This window comes from Myodes glareolus, chromosome 22 (genome assembly GCF_982192425.1).
Source record: "Myodes glareolus chromosome 22, mMyoGla1.1, whole genome shotgun sequence".
In the NCBI taxonomy this organism is placed as follows: Eukaryota; Metazoa; Chordata; class Mammalia; order Rodentia; family Cricetidae; genus Myodes; species Myodes glareolus.
Genome location: NC_142047.1, coordinates 46280292 through 46300357, shown reverse-complemented (window position 1 = coordinate 46300357; position 20066 = coordinate 46280292). Strand labels below are relative to the sequence as shown.

General features: G+C 47.6%; 2 protein-coding genes across 4 annotated transcripts in view; one reads left to right on the top strand and one right to left on the bottom strand.

Moving 5' to 3' along the window:
• The first annotated feature begins 8 nt into the window (after window positions 1-8).
• C22H16orf46 (chromosome 22 C16orf46 homolog) lies at window positions 9-13658 on the top strand. 3 transcript variants are annotated; one of them, XM_048437349.3, is made up of 3 exons: window positions 9-195; window positions 4423-4670; window positions 6115-13658. In XM_048437349.3, exons 2-3 carry the CDS (start codon window positions 4461-4463, stop codon window positions 7147-7149), a joined length of 1245 nt encoding a protein of 414 aa, XP_048293306.3. In that variant the 5' UTR covers window positions 9-195; window positions 4423-4460; the 3' UTR covers window positions 7150-13658. The 3 variants fall into 3 exon arrangements, with proteins under 3 accessions (XP_048293306.3, XP_087756574.1, XP_087756575.1); XM_087900448.1 differs by lacking the exon at window positions 9-195 and adding an exon at window positions 304-422; XM_087900449.1 differs by lacking the exons at window positions 9-195; window positions 4423-4670 and adding an exon at window positions 4677-4840.
• The window catches only part of Atmin (ATM interactor), a 20179-nt gene continuing 12952 nt past the window's right edge, over window positions 12840-20066 (bottom strand). Inside the window, exons 3-4 of the mRNA XM_048437348.3 lie at window positions 18858-19057; window positions 12840-17021 (exon numbers count right to left, since the gene is read on the bottom strand). Of these exons, the coding sequence (XP_048293305.3) occupies window positions 15212-17021; window positions 18858-19057 (2010 nt within the window). The 3' untranslated portion in view covers window positions 12840-15211. The remainder of the gene's footprint in view (window positions 17022-18857; window positions 19058-20066) is intronic.

Below are 20066 nucleotides of genomic sequence, written 5' to 3'. Positions count from 1 at the left end.
TCCCGGCCCGCCCCCGACGCGGCCGTAACCTAGGGCAACGGCCCCGCTCTAGCCTGCCCACTGGGGACGAGCCGCTCTGGGCCTTCCTTCGCGGCCCCGTAGAGGAGTCTGAGTGGACGTGGCCACGGGGAAGAGTTCCCAGGACACTTGGCGGGCGGGTGGCAGAACCGAGGAAGGAAGCAACCCTCCGGGCAGGTAAGCTAGACGAACAAGAGGGACGGCGAGTCTGCATTGGGCGGGGTCTGGAAGTCGCGCGCGCCTCGGGGGGGAGGAGTCGTTTGATGGGCGTGGTCCTTGGGGGCGTGGTCGAGGGTTCCATGGAGGAGTTTGGTGCAGCCCCCAGGGGCTGCCTGAAGTTAGGGCAACCAGCCGCGTGTGGCACTGTTGGGAGCCGCTGGGAGGAGGGGGAAGAGCTTGATGAGGTGAGGCTGCTCTGCGGGTGAAAGGAAGAGGAATGTGATGGGACCACTACTAGAAGGGAGGAACCAGACCAGATCCTGGTCTGGGCGCCAGGATCGGGCTTGAACTTTCTGTCTGCCCTGAGCTTTGGGAGCCTTTCGGAAGGCCATTCTCTCAGGACTAGGCACCTCGTGAATTCAGAAACGGAAAGGGCAAAGTGAGACCCTGCCAAAACCAAAAATCGAGATCCTGGGGGGTGGGGGTGGGGGATCGAGAGTTGAGAGTTGTAAGTGGTTGGAATAGAACTGGCCTGATATCTAGGGGTGGTTGTACATGCCCTACTTGTATTTGGAAGAACTCAAGGATTGCTTCATTATGGCAGGGGTACCCCATAGGGTACATGTCACAGTTAATTAACATAGGAAGATATTTTTATTTAGTTTTGTTTATTTGAGACAGTCTTGCTTGAAACCTTCTGAGTTGTTGAAGCATGCCCCACCAAGCCTCGACTCTGTCTGAATCCTGATACCCGATACCCAATTCCCTTAAAGCCATAGCTTTTAGTAAAATGAGGTGTAGAGCCATGAGAAGCCGTGGCAGGGTGTTTAGGAGGGTTGGGGAACCAGCCTGCCTTGACATCAGTAGCATGCTTTTGCCTTCAGTAACCTGGGCTTCTGTTTCTTGCCAGTCACCCTGCTTTCCGTGCTTGCTGATAGATTAGGGATGTGTTAGTCAAATGTAGGGATCTCCGTCTCGTCAGTCCTAGTCTGGCTTGCCTGACAAAGGCTAACGTGCACAGGGCCACTTTACCTTGGTGGCAGACATAATCAATCACACAACATTTTCTTGCAGCGGGCAGGTGTCAAGCTCCTCAACACATTCAGGTAGCCTCTGCTTGTGTGGAGTTGATCATTGGCATAGGAATTAACATTATTTTTTTAAAGATAGGGCCTTATGTACCTCAGGCTAACCGTGAATTTGTTAGTTAAGAATGACCTAAGTGTCTAATCCTCCTGCCCACATCTTCGTCATGCCTGTTTGCTGGGGGTGGAACCCAGTGATTTGTGTGTGCTGTTCAAGTGCTCCACTTACAAAACTGTGTCTATGTCCTCCTTTTTTTCATTCTTTAATTTTTTTTTTATGAGTATGGTGTTTTGTCGCATGTATGTCTGGACACCGTGTTGGCGCCTGGTGCCTTCACAGGCGAGAACTGGCGTTGAAGATGGATGTGAGCTGCCATGTGGGTGGTGGGATTCAAAGCCAGGTAGAGCACTTTTTCTGATTTTCTATGGAGCCCTGGCTATCCTGGACTGTATAGACCAGGCTGGTCTCAAATTCACAGAAATTCACCTACCTCTGCCTCCACCTCCCTTATGCTGGGATTAAAGGTATGTGCCACCATCCCTGGCAAATTAAAGGTGTTTTAAGGCAAAAGAACAAATTGTAGGACATCAGAGTCACATTCTGAATCATAAGCCAATCAGTTGATAGTTCGCTGTGTTTGGCGGTCTGCTTGTAGGGGCACAGCATCTCTGTGCCCTGAACACATTTGGCCTGTGTATGTTTATCCTTAAAGTAGAAGAGAAACCCCAGCTTCCTCCATACAGTGAGCATTTTGGCATATGACCTAGGTTCTGCATTGTGCACAACGAGAGTGAATAACAAGCAGTCTGTTGCAGTGGGGTGGAAGAAAATTCTTTTGGGCCATAAGAGCTGGAGGTGGCAGTGTTACCATCCAGTCCCAACTGTCTTACTTCTGAGAGTAGGATCATGTATTATGTCATACTAAGTAATGTGGCTAGGCATGGTTCCCAGCTTCACAGTTTCTTTCTTTTTATATATATATTTATTTATTTAGTGTGTATACAATATTCTTTCTGCGTGTATGCCTGCAGGTCAGAAGAGGGCACCAGACCTCATTACAGATGGTTGTGAGCCACCATGTGGTTGCTGGGAATTGAACTCAGGACCCTTGGAAGGGTAGGCAATGCTCTGAACCGCTGAGTCATCTCTCCAGCCCCCCAACTTCACAGTTTCAAAATCTGGCTTTGGAACCCATTTCTTCCCTGGAGATTCTGCAGGCTACATAGTACCTTTTAATAATTTTCCTTGCCATAGGGTTTCTCACTGGTCCCAAGGCTCACCAGTTGGGTCAGCAAACCCCAGGAATCCACCTAGCTCTGCCCCCCCAGTGTCAGAAATACAAATGCATGACATCATACCTAACATTTTGTCTGGTGACTGGGGATTAAACCCAGGTCTCATGCTTACGAGGCAAGCATTTGTTGACTTGAGCTATGTATCTAGCCCTGATTAGGGTTATTTACTTATTAAAACACTATAGCTGAGTTTGTTTTGGCCTACCCTGCACCCCTGTAATCCTAGCACTTCAGAGATACAAACCAGAGGATCATGAATTCGAGGCTAACAAGTTCCAGGGCATCCTGGGCTCTATAGCAAGACTGTCTTTAAAAAGAAAAAAAAAATCAGTCGAGAGGGTTTGGAGCAATAGATGGCTCAGTGGTTAAGAGCACTGGCTGCTCTTTCAAGTGACACGGGTTCCATTCCCAGCACCTCCATGACAGCTCACAACTGTCTGCAACTCCAGTCCCAGGGGAATCTGACACCCTCAGACAGACTCGCAGGCAGAAACCAGTGTCCATAAAATAAAAATAAATTTAAAAACCCAATAAAAGCAAAACCCCAAACTGGTGAGGCTTGTGCTATTTACATCAGATGGCCCCAGCCAATATAAGTGTGCGCTTCTTGTTTGAGGCTTTAGCTTCCAGGATTAACCTCACAACTCTGAGAGGCTATTACACAGTCATAGGTACCTCCTCGTCTATAAAGTGTCCTCCATCCCTCAACTACAGTCATACTCCTTGTGTGTCGTTGTGTGCTTGTGTTTGGATGTACTGAGTGCGTACACGTATAGAGAGAGCCAGAGGTTGACTTGGGCGTCTTCCTCAGTCTCTACCTTATTTTTTAATATCTATGTAATTTGAAGACTTATTTATTTTAATTTCATGTATATGAGTGTTTTGGTTCCAGTTAGCCATAGAGGCCCGGCAGTGGTGGCACACACCTTTAATCCCAGCACTCGGGATACAGAAACGGTACAGACTGACCCAGAGACAGACAGAGCTCTGTGAGTTCAAGGCCACCCTGGCCTAGGCCAGATTGAATCAGTCAAAAAGAGCTAAATGGTGGTGGCTCACACCCAATCACAGTTCTAGGGAGGTGGAGACAGGAAGTGATATGGCTGGGCCGAGAGAGCTTAGGAAACTGGCTGATCACGTGCTTCACTCTTCTTCCTACACGTCTACCTGGTCCCACTCTGCTTTCCTAAAACAATTAAAACAAAACAAGTTTTGGCAGAAATTTGGAGAAATAAGAGCCCGCTTACCCACTGTGGGAAAGCGTCTTGGGTTTCTCAGAAGCTTGTGGACCCCAGGCAACTCTGAAGGCTCTGGGAACAGGTGGATCCTGGGAGTCTGTAACTCCCCGCTATCCTCTCGATGTTAGCAGTGTCCTGTGTAGACCCGCATCCCTTGTGAGCTCTGTCACAGTAGCCAGAGGTGGAGCCGAGGCGAGTGTCTTCCAGGTGTCTTCTCTCATTCCTTTGGTCTTTATTAAATTCATCTGTCGTGGGTTGGCGGGTGACTCAGCAGGTTAGTGCACTTACCTCACAAGCCCAATGATTCGAGAACCACTGTGTGTAAAAGAAAGAAAGAAAAGACAAGACAGAACCGTTATCCTCTGACTTCCATTAGAGCGCCGTGGCATGTCCTTCCAGCGCCCCCCATCACACACACACACAAAGTTAGAGAGAGAGAGAGAGAGAGAGAGAGACATTAGTTTTTAAGTAAAATTAGCCTTATCTTTTCTGTCAGCAGTTGGAAACGGGTCATTTTGAAAGATTTATTCTTGGTCTTCTTGAATATATTTAAATATTTCACTTGAGATACCTGATTTTAAAAAAAAAAAATCAGTATTAAAACCAAGTTGAATTGGGCGTTGCAGGAAGAAGATGTTAAAAACTATAAGCAGTCACCCCAGCAATGGATCTCTGTCAGGAAAGTGAGACTGTTGTAGGAAATGACGAACATGAGAAAATTCAAGGCGCAGAGGAAACCGCACAGACGTTAAATTGTCCAGATGAGAGAAACGAAAGGAATCACGTCTACTGTCTTCTCGGCGTCAGCAACCTCACGCTGGAAGAGGATGAACGGGTCGACGAGTTTGCCATCGGCACCGGGTGGGAAGAAGCTGTAAGTGTCTTCTCGGGTCGCCCGCACTCGGGTCTTTACTACAGATCTTTTTCCAAAGTAGTTTATCTTACCAAAACATGTTGGCGTGAACATAGGAGCCTTGGGGCAGAAGTGAAATCGTGGCAGCGGTGTGCACTCCTGGGCACACATGGACAGCTCTCCACGGACACGTAAGCATTTCGCTATTCTTTCAACACCTCTGTAGCCATCTGGGGCCTCACTCTGTGAGGTAAAATGTGGTACACAGAGATCACTTGACCAATAACTGGACAAAGAGGGCCGGAATATTTCCAGCCCCGTGCTCAGCACCTAGAGACCCGCAGACTGGATCCTCTCTGCCCTCTAGAGTCCCGTGCCTTCTCAGAGCCAGCGGTGGAAGCCGACATTGGAAACTGTAAGGCAGGTGCCTGGGCAGCACAAGTTCATAAAGAACGTGGGGCCTTGTGACTTAGTTGGCTGAGCTTAGTTGGCAAGATGGCTCAGCAGGTAGAGGCAGCTGCAGTGCAAGTCTGGAGACCTGAGTTCGATCCCCGGAATCCAAAGACAGGTGGAAGGAGAGAACTGATTCCACATTGCCTTTGACCTTCACACTCACACTGTGGCATGCTCATTCATACATAAATCATACATGCCTGTGTGAACTCAAACACACACTCTCTCTCTCTCTCTCTCTCTCTCTCAATAAAAAATTATAAATAATAAGGAAACTTGATCAAATCCAAGATTAAATGCAGGGTTTCCAGGTTATACAACCAACAATACAGGTTGCCCCATTTGTGTTTCAGGTGAGCGTTCCCTAACTACTTAGCGTTATGTTTGTCACAGATACAATCCTTTATTCTTAGATGGCAGCTGCAGCCAGGGGCTCCAGGGGTCGGTAGGCGTAGCTGTACCTTGGGCGCTCGGGAATCTTGGGTTCCCAGGACTGCGTCTGTTCCTCTCTGGCCCTCCAGCCTTTTCTGAGTCATCTTCCTGGCGTTTGGGAAACTGACTGACAGTACAAGAAATCCTTGGGCGAGCATGGCAGCTTGGGTCCGCGGTGCTAAGCTGAATTGTGTCTGAAGGGAGCCGTAGCCAGTCCCGTAGCTTTGTACAGGAAACAACCACTCCTGGCTAGTAGTTGAGATTAGCATCATCCACGGCTGTAATAGCACTGCTCGCGTGAGGCAGAACTAGTAAAGGCTGGGAGTTTTGTTTGCTTTTCAGAAGCAGAGGGCAGGAGTATTGTGAGTTTATGGTCAGCTAGTCTCCATGATAAGACGTGTGTCTGTCTGTCTGTCTGTCTTCTGTAAGTGTCTGTGTCTCTGTGTATTTAAGATAAGTCAGTTTTAAGAAAAAAAAAATGTGGTTCAAATAAGACTGCCAGAACAGGAGTGTAGCCCAAACGGGGGGAGCAAGGCCCTGGCACCGCTAGCTAGAGCGTAACACGCTACTTTCTTTGCAGGTCCGCGGCTGGGGACGAACCTCACCAACTGCCTGCATCTGGTCAAAGAAGAAAGTGAAAAAGGGGAGGGTAGGAGAAGGCACTGGTGGCGGCAGTGACTGCTTGTTCTGTATGAGTCTTTCCCAAGGGTGTCTGGAGGCTTGTTCCCTCTCAGAGGTTGGGAAACTGGAGGCCGGTGCTGTGGCTGAGGTGAGCCCTGAGAAGAACTGGAGCCCCGAGAAGAACTGGAGCAGCCCCTCCCGGGACCCCAGTACTGCTTCCAGAGAGCCTAACAAACTCTGCTTTCCCACATATTTGCATGGGGAAAAAAAAAGCCTGCAAATCAAGGAATTTATCTGGTGCATGGAAGAGTGGGCCATGCCCGAGACAGTTAGCAGCAAGACCTGCAGAAACCCCTGTGGAAGCAGTGACCGGGGCCTCTCCGTCTCCGACTCCCTCACATCCAAGGACCTCGTGGTTCTGCCCCCGCTGAAAAGCTGTTCCTCCAACAGCTTGGATGTCCTGAGTAAGAAGGACAGGAATATTTTCTGGCAGCCGGAAGAGAAGGCACAAAGGGGGGAAAAGGACGAGTGTGTGACTTGTCCAGATGGATTGAAAACAGTCGATGGGAAAGGAGAAAAGAGACACTTGGAGCTGGCCAGGCGCCTGAAGGTTGCCAACAAACTGCCTTTCCCGCTGCCTATGACCCAGACACACCTGCTGGCGGCAGAGTCTCAGAGGTGCTGCCTGCGCTGGTCCCTCCTGCCCCAGAGGAGCTCTGCATATCCAACAGATATCTGCATGTCCAACCCCGCCAACATCCACTATCTTGCCACCTTGCAGGTTTTGCAAAAACAGGGAATGCCAAGCTACAGAAGCAGACTCAAAGCCAAGGAATCCAAACCTCCCAGGAACACTCCCAGACACATTCTCGGGGAGGCTAAGCAGGAAAGCAGGTCCCGAGTGCTAGCGAGTAACATGTTCCCCAAACCTCTCTTGCCATCCCTCACAGTGAGCAGGGTTGTCATCCCCGTCTCCACGCACAGAGTCCTCTGATTGGTCACAATATAATTTCCTGGGAATAAGTACTGCCTGCAGCTCATTTGTCTCCCCTTTTCTTCTCTCCCGCCTTCTCCTTTTCCTCTACATCTTTCAGTCTTCTTCTCCCCTTCTCTATCCTCTCCACTCCTCACCCCTCCCCCCATTTTTAAAATAGCAGAACCCAGGGGAAATTGAGCAGATTTGAATTGGTTTGGATTCAGCCTCAAAAACACCATACTGGGCTAGGTGTGGTGACATACACCTATAATCCTAGCATCTGGGAGATGAGGCAGGAGGATGGCAGAGTTCAAGGCCAGCCTGGGCCATACAAGACACTTTGTTATTTTTAACCAATCAAAGACAAAAGAACCCACGGTTTTCATGGTACCTCTTTCTGCTGCTAAGCCATTTACAAAACTCCGTTAGGCCAGCCTGTGTTGGCCTTCTCCTTGCCCAGTGACTCCCCTAGTGGGGGGCGGAGTGTGGGAAGGCACTCTGTGCTGCCCCCACTCTGGCCCAGAAGCCGCCTGTCATGGCTTCTGCCTGCAGCAGTGCCTTCTTTGAGCTTAGAGAAGCGCTGGCTTGTCCTGTCTTCTGAAACAGGCAGGCTGCTGCTGCCTTCTTTCTCTCAACAGAGATGTAAAGCACTTGATGGAATGGGAAATCCCAACTATATCCAAGTGGATATGTATCCCAGTATCCAAGATGGCGGATCATCGTATTACCTTCAGGAATATAGTCCAGTGCCTCAGCTGCCTAGGTCACACCCGCATACTGCAGCTGCAGGCTAATCTCTGTCTGTGACAGATGAATAAAATCCAGCCTGGGGAGCAGGTTAGGAATAACTGGTTGTTTGGGGGAGAAAAGTTCCCTGATCAGTGTGACCTGGCCTGACCTCCCTTCCCCAATCTTAACTTGCCCCTTCTGTTTGGGAACCCTCAGCCTTTAGACAGGGAATAAGGCTGTTACTTTTCCCCTTCTGACTTCCTGCTACCCTCATCTTAATTTCACCTTTGCATAGCTCCCTAAATTGTATATTAAATGTAAATGAAGCATATTTTAATGCCAAGTGGTACTTCTATGTGGACAGACGCTCTGACCATTTTTTGTGATATCCGTAATCATTAAACTGCTTTGTAATCACACTTTGAATTGCTTAGAGTAGGCTGTACTTGAACTCTTAGATTTTTCCCATCTCCTCAATGATGACAGACTATGACTATAGACTCCTGCTTTTACAGAATTGGTCTCTAACGTCCTGTCTGTCAGCCTAGGTTTTATTCTGTTTTCATAGTTTGTGGCATTTTGGTTTCATCTAACTCACACTGGCCTTGAGGTAGTTTTGAACCAATACCCGTGCCTTGGCCTCCCAAGTGCTTAGGTTATAGGCACATGTCACAATGCTTAGCCTTTTTGAAAAACAAAAATAAAAACGCTATTCAGGAATGGTAGTATAAGCCTGCAATCCCAACCCCCAGAAAGCCCAAACAGAGCCAAAGGAACTGAGAAGGAATGGAAAGGCCACAGCACAGGGTTGGGAAGATAGTGATCGCCTAGCTGGTGGATACTTGGCATTCTAGAAGGAATGGTTAGAAATTCTTCCCGCTCCTACCCCTTTTCCAAATAAGCCGCCTCATCTGTCCCAAAGAGAAATTGGGTGTCTCAGTTTCTGGACATTGTGGCATAGGACCCAGGCCCTGGACCTGACCACCTGAGCCAGGGGTATCTCCATCTCCTTTCTGATGTGGGATTGCCCTCTGTATGCTGTGAATACCATTGGTTAATAAAGAATCTGCTTTGGGCCTTTTGCAGCTCAGAGTAGGGCAAGGTGGGAGTTCCAAGCAGAGAGAGGAGGAGAGAGTGAGCGGAGTCAGGAAGATGCTGGAGGAGACAGATGTTGGAATCTTGCCAGTGGGCCACAACCTCATAATGGTGCACAGATTAATAGAAATGGGTTAATTTAAGATGTAAGAGAGAGCTGGAAATATGCACAAGCCAGTAGGCCAAGCAGTGCTTTAATTAATACAGTTTCTGTGTGAATATTTCGGCTCTGGGCGGCCGGGAAATGCACGAGGAGTCTCTGTCAACACCTTGCTAAAGCAGCAGAAACAGGAATAAGTTCTAATGCAAAGCAGGCTAATTAGTGTTCCCAGCATGGACTGGGAAAGCAGCCACCAGGAATGGGTGGCCAGGCCTTCCCTGCTTGGTCCGGGGTCCTTTCCTTGGAGTTTTAGAGCAGTTTGAAAAGACTAGTCTTTGTCACAATATAAAAAATGTTTTAGGGCCAGGCAGTGGTGGCACACACCTTTAATCCCAGCACTTAGGCGGCAGAGGCTGGCAGAGATCTGTGAGTTCGAGACCAGCCTGGTCTACAGAGCGAGTCCCAGGACAGGCTCCAAAGCTACAGAGAAGTCTTGTCTTGAAAAACCAAAAAATAAATAAATAAATAAATAAATTTAAATTTTGTAAGATTTATTTTATTATATGAATGTTTTTCCTACATACTCTGTGTGTGCCTGATGCCCACACAAGTCAGAAAAAGTAGTCAGATTCCCTGGAACTTGGCAGATATTTGTGAGCCGTTGTGTGACTGCTGGAAATCAAACCTGGGTGCTCTGTAAAAGCAGCCAATGCCCTTTACTACTCGGCCATTTCTCCAGCTCACACAGTGTCAGTTTTTAACTTAGCAGACAAAGTAATGGGTTTCATTATGACATTCATGCATGGGGTAAATAGTTTTTTGTTTTCTTTATGTTTTTGTTTTTCGAGACAGGGTTTCTCTGTGTAGCTCTGGCTGTCTTGGAGCTCACTCTGTAGACCAGGCTGCCCTCAAACTCACGGAGAGCCTCCTGCCTCTGCCTCTCTGAGTGCTGGGATTAAAGGTGTGTGCCACCACTGCCCAGTGGGGTAATTTGCCTCCTCACCCATCATCAGAGAAGCCTCTTCCTGCAGGAGATGGGAATCTGGGTATCTACAAAAACACAAAAATACACCTTGCTATAAAAAGATGCAAAAAAAAAAAAAGAGGGACTGGAAACAGTGTAACTTACTAGCAGTACCAGCTCTCAAACATAGTGGGACAAAAATAATTTCTGTGAACTGAAATAAAACAGTATAAACAATTCCTAAGGCAGTTTGCCAAGATTGGCAATGAATTCTCGAACATGTTGTACAGAAATTTCAATGTTAGAGAAAAGTTACTGGGAATTAGATTTTACTTTATTCATGTTTGCGTTTTGACTGCATGTATGGATGTGTTACCACGTGCACCTCAGAAGAGGTCACCAGAGCCCCCAAAGAGTTGGTTGTGAGCTGCCTTGTGGGTGCTGAAACTGAACCCAAGTCTTCTGCAAGTGCTGTAAAACACTGGGCCATGTCTCCAGCCCCACCGACAGGTACGGCTACACACCTGTCTGGGGCAACTCAATTCGGATGCGTTGACTTCTGCCAAGTTTTTCTTAAAGCATGGGCTCTCCATTTTCTGAAGTTGCTCAGCAAAGGAAAGAAGAGCGAGCAATTGGTTTTAAGTTTGGTTCTAATCAGCATACGTGAGATGCAGCCACACGTCCACCTGGTACCCGGGGCGTGGGCAGGCAGCAGACCACCAGATACCAGAGCTCAAATGGGGGCAAATAGGGGCCGTGACAAGAAGGTGCCAGGCTCAGAACAAGGTTTCGTTTGCACATGCGAGGCTTAAAAGCCCACTAGTCTAGCCCCAACAGGCCTTTGTCCATGTCGAGCGAAGGACTTTGAGGGAGATAAGAAGTCACCATAAATGTTTTTTCAACTTCACTTTTGTTTTAGACAAACTCTATGAACTACGACGATTGTTTTATCAAAATTGTTTTTTGTTGTCGCCACTGTCCTTTGTTAGCCTCTGTCCTGTAATGTTAACTTGCTTCAAAGAACGGAAGCTTAATAGAGGTCTATTAGAGTCAAATGCTTCTCATAGGCTAACCTGTGAAATCTCTAGATTTTGAACCAGTTTACAACTGATTTGATTTTGTTACTTAGTAAGAGAATATAAAATGTGTTTTTTTTTTCCCTAAGTTTTTTGAAAGAACAAGGAGCCTGGCTGATGTGGTTCAAGCAGCGTCCTCTGTTGATTTACCCAGTTTAGGCATGGCTCCTTCCGGAAGCTCCCTTTTCAGAGTAGTCTGTGGTATTAACTGCTTGAGAACAAGGTGCCTGAGCACCCTCTCCATCTGTCCCATAGACCAGGTCTCCTGATGTGTGAACCAAAGCACCAGTGTGTTGTGCCTACTGATCAATACAGCCCCGCAACAGAAAGGACCCTTGAGCACCAGACAACCGGGTCACTCTCTGGTCCTAAGAACATTGTGCTGGGCGGCATCTAGCTGACGAACCTAGATGAAAATCCATGTCCTTTAACAATGGGAGTCACATCTGGATATTGAGTACTCAGGGGTCTATGTTGTCCTCTCCCGGTATCAAATCAATGACACTCGAACACCCTTCAGATGACAATACAGATCCACTGTGAGACGAGAGGAGAACCCAACTTCGTAGCACTTGGCCCCAAAGCTAGAGATCCCTTCCTCCCCATCTCTTCAAAGGTCTCGAGCAAGCAAGCGTGAGGCACTGGTATAAATAGACGAGGCCTCAGGAGGCTGAAGCAGGATTACCTAAATTGGAGACCAGTTTAGGATATATTGTACCAGGCCAGGGCTACATGGAAAAACCCTGGCTAAAAAACAAGAGCTAAACAAAAGCACTTGCTAAGTATTTGGAGAATTTAGCAGGTTTATTTTCACGTGTTTATGTGTGGTCTGCATGTATGTTCACATGTGTGGACACGTGTATGTGGGTGAACATGTTTAGGTGGAAGCCGATATCGAGAGTCTCCCTAATTTCTCTTCACCTTATTTATGGAGGCAGGACCTCTCAGTTGAGCTCAGAGCTGATAAGGCTGGTCTGTTAGCCAGCTCGTTCTGGGCAGCCCCTCTTTACCTTTCTGGGATTACATACTTGTGGGCTGGCTTATTTACTCTGTCCACTTTAGTGGACATTATACTTAAGTGTATAATGTGTGTGTGTGTACATATATATTTATAGTTCATAAAAAACTAAGTGAAAATGTAACCCCATCAGTTTTGAGAGTGATTTCGCAGCTAGACCAGTACTGGTCATTTTCTCCAAATGAAAACCATAACTTTGAACTTGACTCAGCATCTTTCAAATGAGTTACAAAGACTCGAACTTTCACTTTATTGAAAGGGAGTAGAAACATCGGTTTGTTTTTTCTGTAAATTAGTGACAGAGCAAAGAGCTATTGACTTGCTGCCTCTCGTTTTATTCTTAAGCTGTTCAGGAAGAAAAGGAAGCCCGAGTCCGTGCTGAGTGCATGGACTGAACTACTAACAATATGTTTTCCTAAAAAAAAAATCCCACGCTAGATCATATCCAAATGCAAACTAGTGATTGACTATCTTTTAAAAATACATACATATATATATTCTTTGAGACAGGGTCTCACTATACAGCCCTGGCTCTCCTGGAACTTGCTACGTAGACCAGGCTGGCCTCGAACTCACAGAGATCTGCCTGCCTCTGCCTCCTGAGTGCTGGGATTAAAGGTGTGCCCCACTTGTTTTTATTTCTCAATGCGTGTATGTACACGTGTTAGAGTGTCCTCCAAGTTCAGAAGTCACATCACGAGTAGGTATTAAATTCACACCCAAAGGGAGAGTTCTAATTTCTCTTTAATCACTGAATCTGTGTTTACAAACAACCGTGGGAGAATTCAGGTGACGAAGGGTTTGTCGGGACAGTTCTTGCACATGAAAGACAATTACATGCTCCATTTTCTTCTGTAACTATTAGGAGACATTGCCACAGAAACAAAAACTGAAACTTAAAGGCAATAGCTCGCTGCACTTATATTTACAAAAAAGTCACAAGCAGACAGACATGCATTTCTCCTTCAGCCGGAGGGCTTAATAGATGCTTGAACATTAAGGCAGTGATGATTCCAAAACACAACAGGAAATCTAAGTTAAGGCTTTATGTCTGTTCTGAACTCACATTCACAGGCAACTGTGACCCAAACCACTGTTTAGCTAGTGGGGTGCACTCATCTGCCAGGTGTGTTAGCCCATTTCCGAGGCCTTCCATCAGGTGGGCGGGACACAACAGCAGCAGCGCCACCCATTTACTTAAGGAATCATCGGTCCCCTTAGGTTTTAAGGGTTCAGCTTTTGGCAGCACAAGCATATGCTACAGAAAGAACAGGGCTTCCCAGGGAGGACTGGACGGTTCCCCAGGCTGTGTGTACTCAGACTTGCCTAAGAATCCATGATCTACTTAGCACAGAGAGCCCGCAAGGCATGTTTGACCACGTTCACCCCTCAAAATGCTCTTGATTATTGAAGCAAGTGATCTACAACCTTTCCCCTTTAAAGAATGTCTCACAACAGAATCTAGACTAGCATACTTTCGATGGCTCTATTCTACAGTTGCTAGTCTCAAGGTACACACAATACACTTGCCAGACCAAAGTGCTTCCTTCAAGGAAAAGGGTGGGGTGGGTGGAAGGAAAGACTTTGTAGGCTAGGTTCCTCCTATCAAGATTAGAAGTGCAAAGTACTGAAAGGGGGCTCGACAGGGATGCCTCTGCTTTACTCTACTTTTTCCTTTATAATTTTTAGAGTCTGTAAGTACATTACAGGAAGCAGTTAGGGTAGCCCCCAGGGTCTACTGTCGAATGGGAAGGATGTTTGTGGATGTGATGATGTAAAGTATATATCTGCACACAACACTCCCCAACCCCAAAATATTTAGAAGGTTTACGTTTGCTTGCTATGAGGTCATTGGTAGCTGGTAGCCTCCAGGTAGTATTAGGACAGGGACAAGTCACAGGAGAGACCAAAGCATGATTAATGATTGAAAGATTGGGATCTTTTCAACTTCATCTCTAGTTCCCAATCCAGTGGGGAGGGTGGTACCTAAGGTTATGTTGATCACTAATGGCAATGATTTAAGTAGCTCTACCCATTCAACAAAGCAGCCACTAACCCCAGAAGCCTGGGTTTGAAGGGTTTCTACAAGGCTAAATAGGCGGATTCTTGGTCGGTGTTGTGCCTAGAGAAGGTGTAGAAACCCTCTGCCCCTTTCGTACCCACTCTACCCTTTGCAATAACTGTATCCCTGAGTTCTGTAAGCCTCTCTAGTAAATTAACTGAGCTCAAAGAGTGGAGAGTCCCAGAAACCCCAATTTATAGTTAGAAGCGCTGGGGTCCTGAGCCAGACAGAAGTGACTATCCTCTGGCCACTGTGTGCTCACAGCTGGCTGCCTGCTGGCATCAATCCCATACATTTGGTCACAGAGATCTTGACCAATAGTGAGAGAAAAACTTTTCCATGATGCAGGATGAGCCTGAGATGAAGGAAACGGCAGGATTCCACAGAGCTGACTCCATGGTCTGGAGACCTCACTCTTACTAGAAGGACTGCTAGTTACACTAAGTGCTTGCAACGCTCGCGCTGACCAGCAAATTCAGAGCGAGAAATGGACAGCAAACAAAGCTGGCAGCAGTCACTGCTCGGGAGAGAAGGGACAGCAGTGACGATGTAAAAACTGTCATAAAAGCTAAAGACAGCTGTGGCTTCCCTTAGTGTTTCCAAGTCAGAAAGGACGTGACAAGGCAAAAGGCGGTAGCATCAGAGTCAGGGTCACACAAGCGTTGTCTAACGTTGGAGGTACTGTTTAAGTGCGCTATACTCGGTTAAAGCGGTTGCAAAGCTTGCGCCCTACTATCTGGTAGGCTTGGCTTCAACTAAATGGTTGTAAGTCTTACAGTGTGAAATGCTTTTTTTTTTTTAAGATGGAAAGACAGCTACACAGGAGCAAACGTAGGCAGCACTGAAACTTTTCAGATCAACACCTTACACTTTATAATACACTCACATTTGTACACCAATCTTGTGTTCACGAGTACAAAACGCCAAGAACTGCGGAGAACCTCAACAGCTGCCCCACCAACTCCATCCCCAGTTGGTACGGCTGTCCTTTCACCATGTCCTAAACCTACAAGGGGAGGGGAGCCTGGCTGCCCCTTCAGAAGCTGGAGACAGCGTGGGCGTGCAGCTCCGAGCAAGTCTGGGTCTCCACAGAGCTGAATTGGGACTCCATTGTGTTCCAGGCCAAATCGGCTAGAAGGAAGTCACCCATTGCCGTCTGAGTTTCGTTGCTGGTGAAGAACAAGTTCCCCAGGGGCTCGAAGCCAGAACTCAGGGTCTGGGTTTCTGTGCTGTTCAGCTGGACCTTGCTCTCCAGCGCGGGTGTGTGTCGAGCCGGGGAGGCGCCTTCAGTCTGGGTCTCTGTGTCAGACGAGTCGGTGCTCATAGAGAAGCTGGAGTGTTTCAGGATGCTGCCCAGGGGCAGGTGAGGACCACTGTCTAAGAAGAAGTTTAAGTCTGTCTGTGTCTGTGTGTCGAACATCTCCAGGCCCAGAAAGCTTGAACTCGCCCTGAAGCCGTAGGGCTGTGCGGAGGGGTCTGTGAGGAAGAAGTCGGTCTGCGTTTCGATGTCCAGGGACTCCAGAGCGGGCTCAGTGTTCATGCTGCTGAGCTCACTCTCTTCAGTCTGAGTCTGGATATTTGAGGCTGAGAGGAACTCTTCAAGATCAAAATCAATCCCAGAATTCTGGGCCGAGCCTGCTGGGAGCTGGGCGTCAGGCCCGGGGTTCGTGTCGGACAGAAGACTCCGGTTATCCAGTGTTTGGCCAGGCAGGTTGCTTGACAGGATGTTTTCTAAGTCACTCAGTAGATCTATGGTTTGGGTCTGATTATCGGTCATGTTCTGTGAGGGAAGCATGCTGTTCTGGGCACTGAAGTGTAACAAAGGCGCAGACTTTTCGATGACTTGGCTTAATATCTTGGGGTCATTCTGAGGTAACAGATCATGAGTGACTGTCTCTGAAACTAAACTGTTACTCATGATGCTGTCTGTGGGGACACTGTATGACGAATGGACACTTTCAAAGATGTCCCCACACAGGCCAGTGTGGTCCACCTGCCCAGGGTCATGGGTGGGGTCTCGCATCCTGCTGGTCTGGGTTTCCCTGGAGATCCCACCTGGCTGGAAACAGGCATCAACCAGTGCGTCTGTCTGGGCAGCTATGGATGAGGTCACCTTGGAGCTGGGCACCAGCGTCTGCGTGTGGACACTAACGGGAAGGGACACTTGAGAATCAAAGGACAGGTCCGTCTGAGAACACGATGACACAGAGGAATCTGGGTTGAGCCACTGAGCAGAAGGTATCAAGTCGGGTGAGGCATAGGACAGGTCCGTCTGCACGTTGATCGAGAGGCTGCTCTTGTGACACGCATTCCCGAGTTCTTGTAAAGGACTGCAAGGGCTTTTCCCCAAGTTCACCTGAACGCCTGTACTGATGGGCTCGACAATAGGACTGCTAACTTTCGAGAGGGGTAGGCTCTCCTTCAGAGAGCAGGCCTCTGGGTCCAGGCTGAGGATCAGGGTTCCTACTGGCAGGGGGACTAAGTGCACAGCACCGGCTGCAGAACCACGATCCACACCTAACACCACAGGCTGGGCCGAGGGGTCGGCTGTAGGCACAAAGACAGGCACAGGGGAAAACTGCATGACCGGAAGTTTAACCAGAGCCACCTTGGGCTTTGGTAAAAGCAACTTCTGGGGGCACCTGGAAGGTGCTGTGATGCTTTGCTTTTTGGCATGAGTGCTGCAAGAGTCTTCAAGCGACGCCACTAGCTTCACTTCTGCCGCTTCCAGTTCATGAACGTCTTGGGGAGGGGCTGGCTGGTCTCTCAGTGGTTCAGTGTTTTTACTGGACAATTTCTGGCTTTGCAGGTAGCTTTCCATTTTCCTTTTTTTACTAGGTGGATCTCTGGAAACAACGACAAAGCAAAAATAAAACCAATTTTAAAATGAAACAGAAAAAAAAGGTTTACAAGCACTTATGAGCACGCATGTGTCTGTTAGTGTGTGTACATGGCCACTGAGGTTGGAAATGGATGTAGGATTCCCTTGGAACTGGAATTACGGGTGGTTGTGAGCTGCCTGGCGTGTGTCCTGGGAACCAGAAGCAGGTATTCTGTGAGAGTGGAAAAAGCTCTCCTAACCCCCGAGCCATCTCTTCGGCCCCTAAAATGTAGCTTTTGTGCTAGAGAGATGGCTCAGAGGTTAATAGCACTGACTGCTCTTCCAGAGGTCCTGAGTTCAATTCCCAGCAACCACATGGTGACTCACAACCATCTATCATGAGACCTGGTGCCTTAAACAAATCTTTAAAAAAAATGTAGTTTTCATTGACTACACCACTCTATCTTCATTTCTCACTAACTACACAGGAAAGGTGGGATCCGGACAGTGGCGACGCATCCCTTCTGGCATCTCTCAGAGTCCGGCTTGCATTCCTACTCCCTTTTGCCAGGACTTATATCTCTAACTGGCCTGAACTTTTGGGACCTCTTCTGCTTCTGCCTAAAGGATTACAGGCATATGTTACAAGAACTCCATCCTCAGATTGGAGTTTTCAAAATTCTTCTACTTTTTTTATTACATTTATTTATTGTGTCCACACATGTACCACAACACATGTATTGTATGGAGGTCAGAACAACTCTCAGGAATCGGGTCTCTCCTTCTACCATGTGGGTCTTGAGGATCAAAACTCAGGTCATCAGGCTAACGGCAAGAGCCTTTACCCACTGAGCCATTCTGCTGGCCCCTTGGACCTTAAAAATCAGATGGAGAAACTTGTAAGTACTATACCTACAGCAGAAAGCCACTGCATCAAACATAAATTTGATCTTTAAAAATGAAGTTTAAAGCTGGGCCTGGAATTATAATCCTTGCTACACAGAGGTTGAGGTAGAATATTTACGACCAGCCTTAGCTACAGAGTATTTCAGGGCCAGTGTCAAAAAGAAGCAAAATGAGGAAGGAATGTGACTCAGGGCTGAGTAGTTGCCTAGCATTCATGAGGCCTCGAATTCAACCCTCAGCACCATAGGATGTAAGTAAACAGGCAAATGGAACCCTGCGTTACGATGCAGCTTTCAGTGCCCAGCAATTCATTTCTCTAGAGAAGGTGCTGAAAGCTGAGATTCTCAATGGGAAGAGGAAGGAAGCCTCAGGAACTATGTGCTTGAGAGCTGGCCCAGCAGGTAAGGACACTTGCTGTTTGTCCAGAGGACCTGAATTTGTTTCCAGCACCTGCATTGGACAGGTCACAACCACTTGTAACTCCAACTCTGGGGGGTCCAATGCCCTCTTTTAGCCTCTTCAGGAACCTACATACACATGTCATTCACACACAGTGGTATGCACACACACATGTATCATTCACACACAGTGATATGCACACATACATGTACACATACATGTAAGTGAAAATAAAAGTCTTTAGGAGAAAGTATACAAAGCAAGTGGGTCAGCGGCTCAGGCTCAGCTGGGCGCTGGTGCACACATCTGCGAGCCCAGCCTTGGGGAGGCTGCAGCAGGAGGACCACAGGCCTAGGCTCAAACACAGAAGTAAAAAGAGATCCTGGTCCAGGAGTGCTCTTCTGTTATCACTGCTGCTATTCCAAAAGAGTTCTTTTCGGGGGCTGGAGAGGTGGTTCTGTGCCCTGTTCCTTTCGTTTCCCTACATGGCTGGCTCCGCAGGAAACCCCCTTTCCAACTCCCCACGGCTACTCAGCATCATCTCTTTGTGCTTTACCTGTGTTCTGCAGGGATCTCGTGGCCAGTTCGGTAGATGTGAGACTGCAGTGCGGTTCTGCTGGCGTAGGGGCAGCCACACGTACACTGGAAGGTCTTACCGCAATCCTCCTCATGTCGTTTCAGGTCCCACTCGGTGCCGTAGGAATTACTGCATTTACTGCATTTGTGCTTCTTTTCTGCATGCATTTTCATAAAGTGCTGCAAAAAAACACAGTTGGGATTAAGACGAGAGACAGCATCACACTAAGATCCACCCACACCCCCAGCGATCACCAGGTATAGCATTTGCAAGCAGACAAGCTTCAGTTTAACATATGCTTCCCCTTCTGCAGAGTGGGCAGGCTGCCTTGGAACCAACCCGTGTATTCAGATTCTCAACTACACATTAAGTGCTGTGGGCCAAGAATATACAGTGTGCTGGCTAGGTTTATATCAACTTAACGCAAGCTACAGTTATCTGAAAGGACGGAGCCTCAATTGAGAAAATGCCTCTATAAGCTCTGGTTCTAGGGCATTTTCTTAGTGACTGATATAGGAAAGCCCAGTTCATGGTGGGTGGTGTCATCCCTGAACTGTGGTCCTGGGTCTTATAGAACCAGTGAGTAGATCACGATGAGCAAACCAGTAAGCAGCTCCCTTCCATGGTCTCTGCATCAGCTCCTATCTCCAGGTTCCTGCCCTGTTTTGAGTTTCTGATCTGGCTTCCTTCAATGATAGACTATGATATGGAAGTATAAGTCAAATAAAGCAGTTCCTCCCTGACTTGTGTTCTGGGTCATGGTGTTTCATCACAGCAATAGACACCCTTACTAAGGCATACAGTCTCTGCAATGTCCTTCTCAAGACTCTCCAGCAGAACTTCAGCAATCATTTCACTTTTGTTTATCAAATTTTATTTTAATTAATTAATTAATTAATTAATTTTGGATTTTCGAGACAGGGTTTCTCTGTTGTTTTTGGTGCCTGTCCTGGAACTAGCTCTTATTGATCAGGCTGGCCTCTAACTCCCAAAGATCTACCTGCCTCTGTCTCCCGAGTGCTGGGATTAAAGGCGTGTGCCACCACTGCATGGCCAAATTTAATTTTTATGTATGTGTCTCTATGCGTGTATGTGAACTTGAGTAGAGTGCCTGTGGGGCCAGAAGACAAATCAGATGTCCATGGAGTTACAGATGGCTTTGAGCCACTGTTGACATATGTGCTGGGA

Coding starts and splice junctions, on each gene's coding strand:
- C22H16orf46 (XM_048437349.3), top strand. CDS start 4,461: ATGGATCTCTGTCAGGAAAGTGAGACTGTTGTAGGAAATGACGAACAT. Junction 4,671..6,114: donor GCACCGGGTGGGAAGAAGCT/GTAAGTGTCTTC, acceptor CTTTCTTTGCAG/GTCCGCGGCTGGGGACGAAC.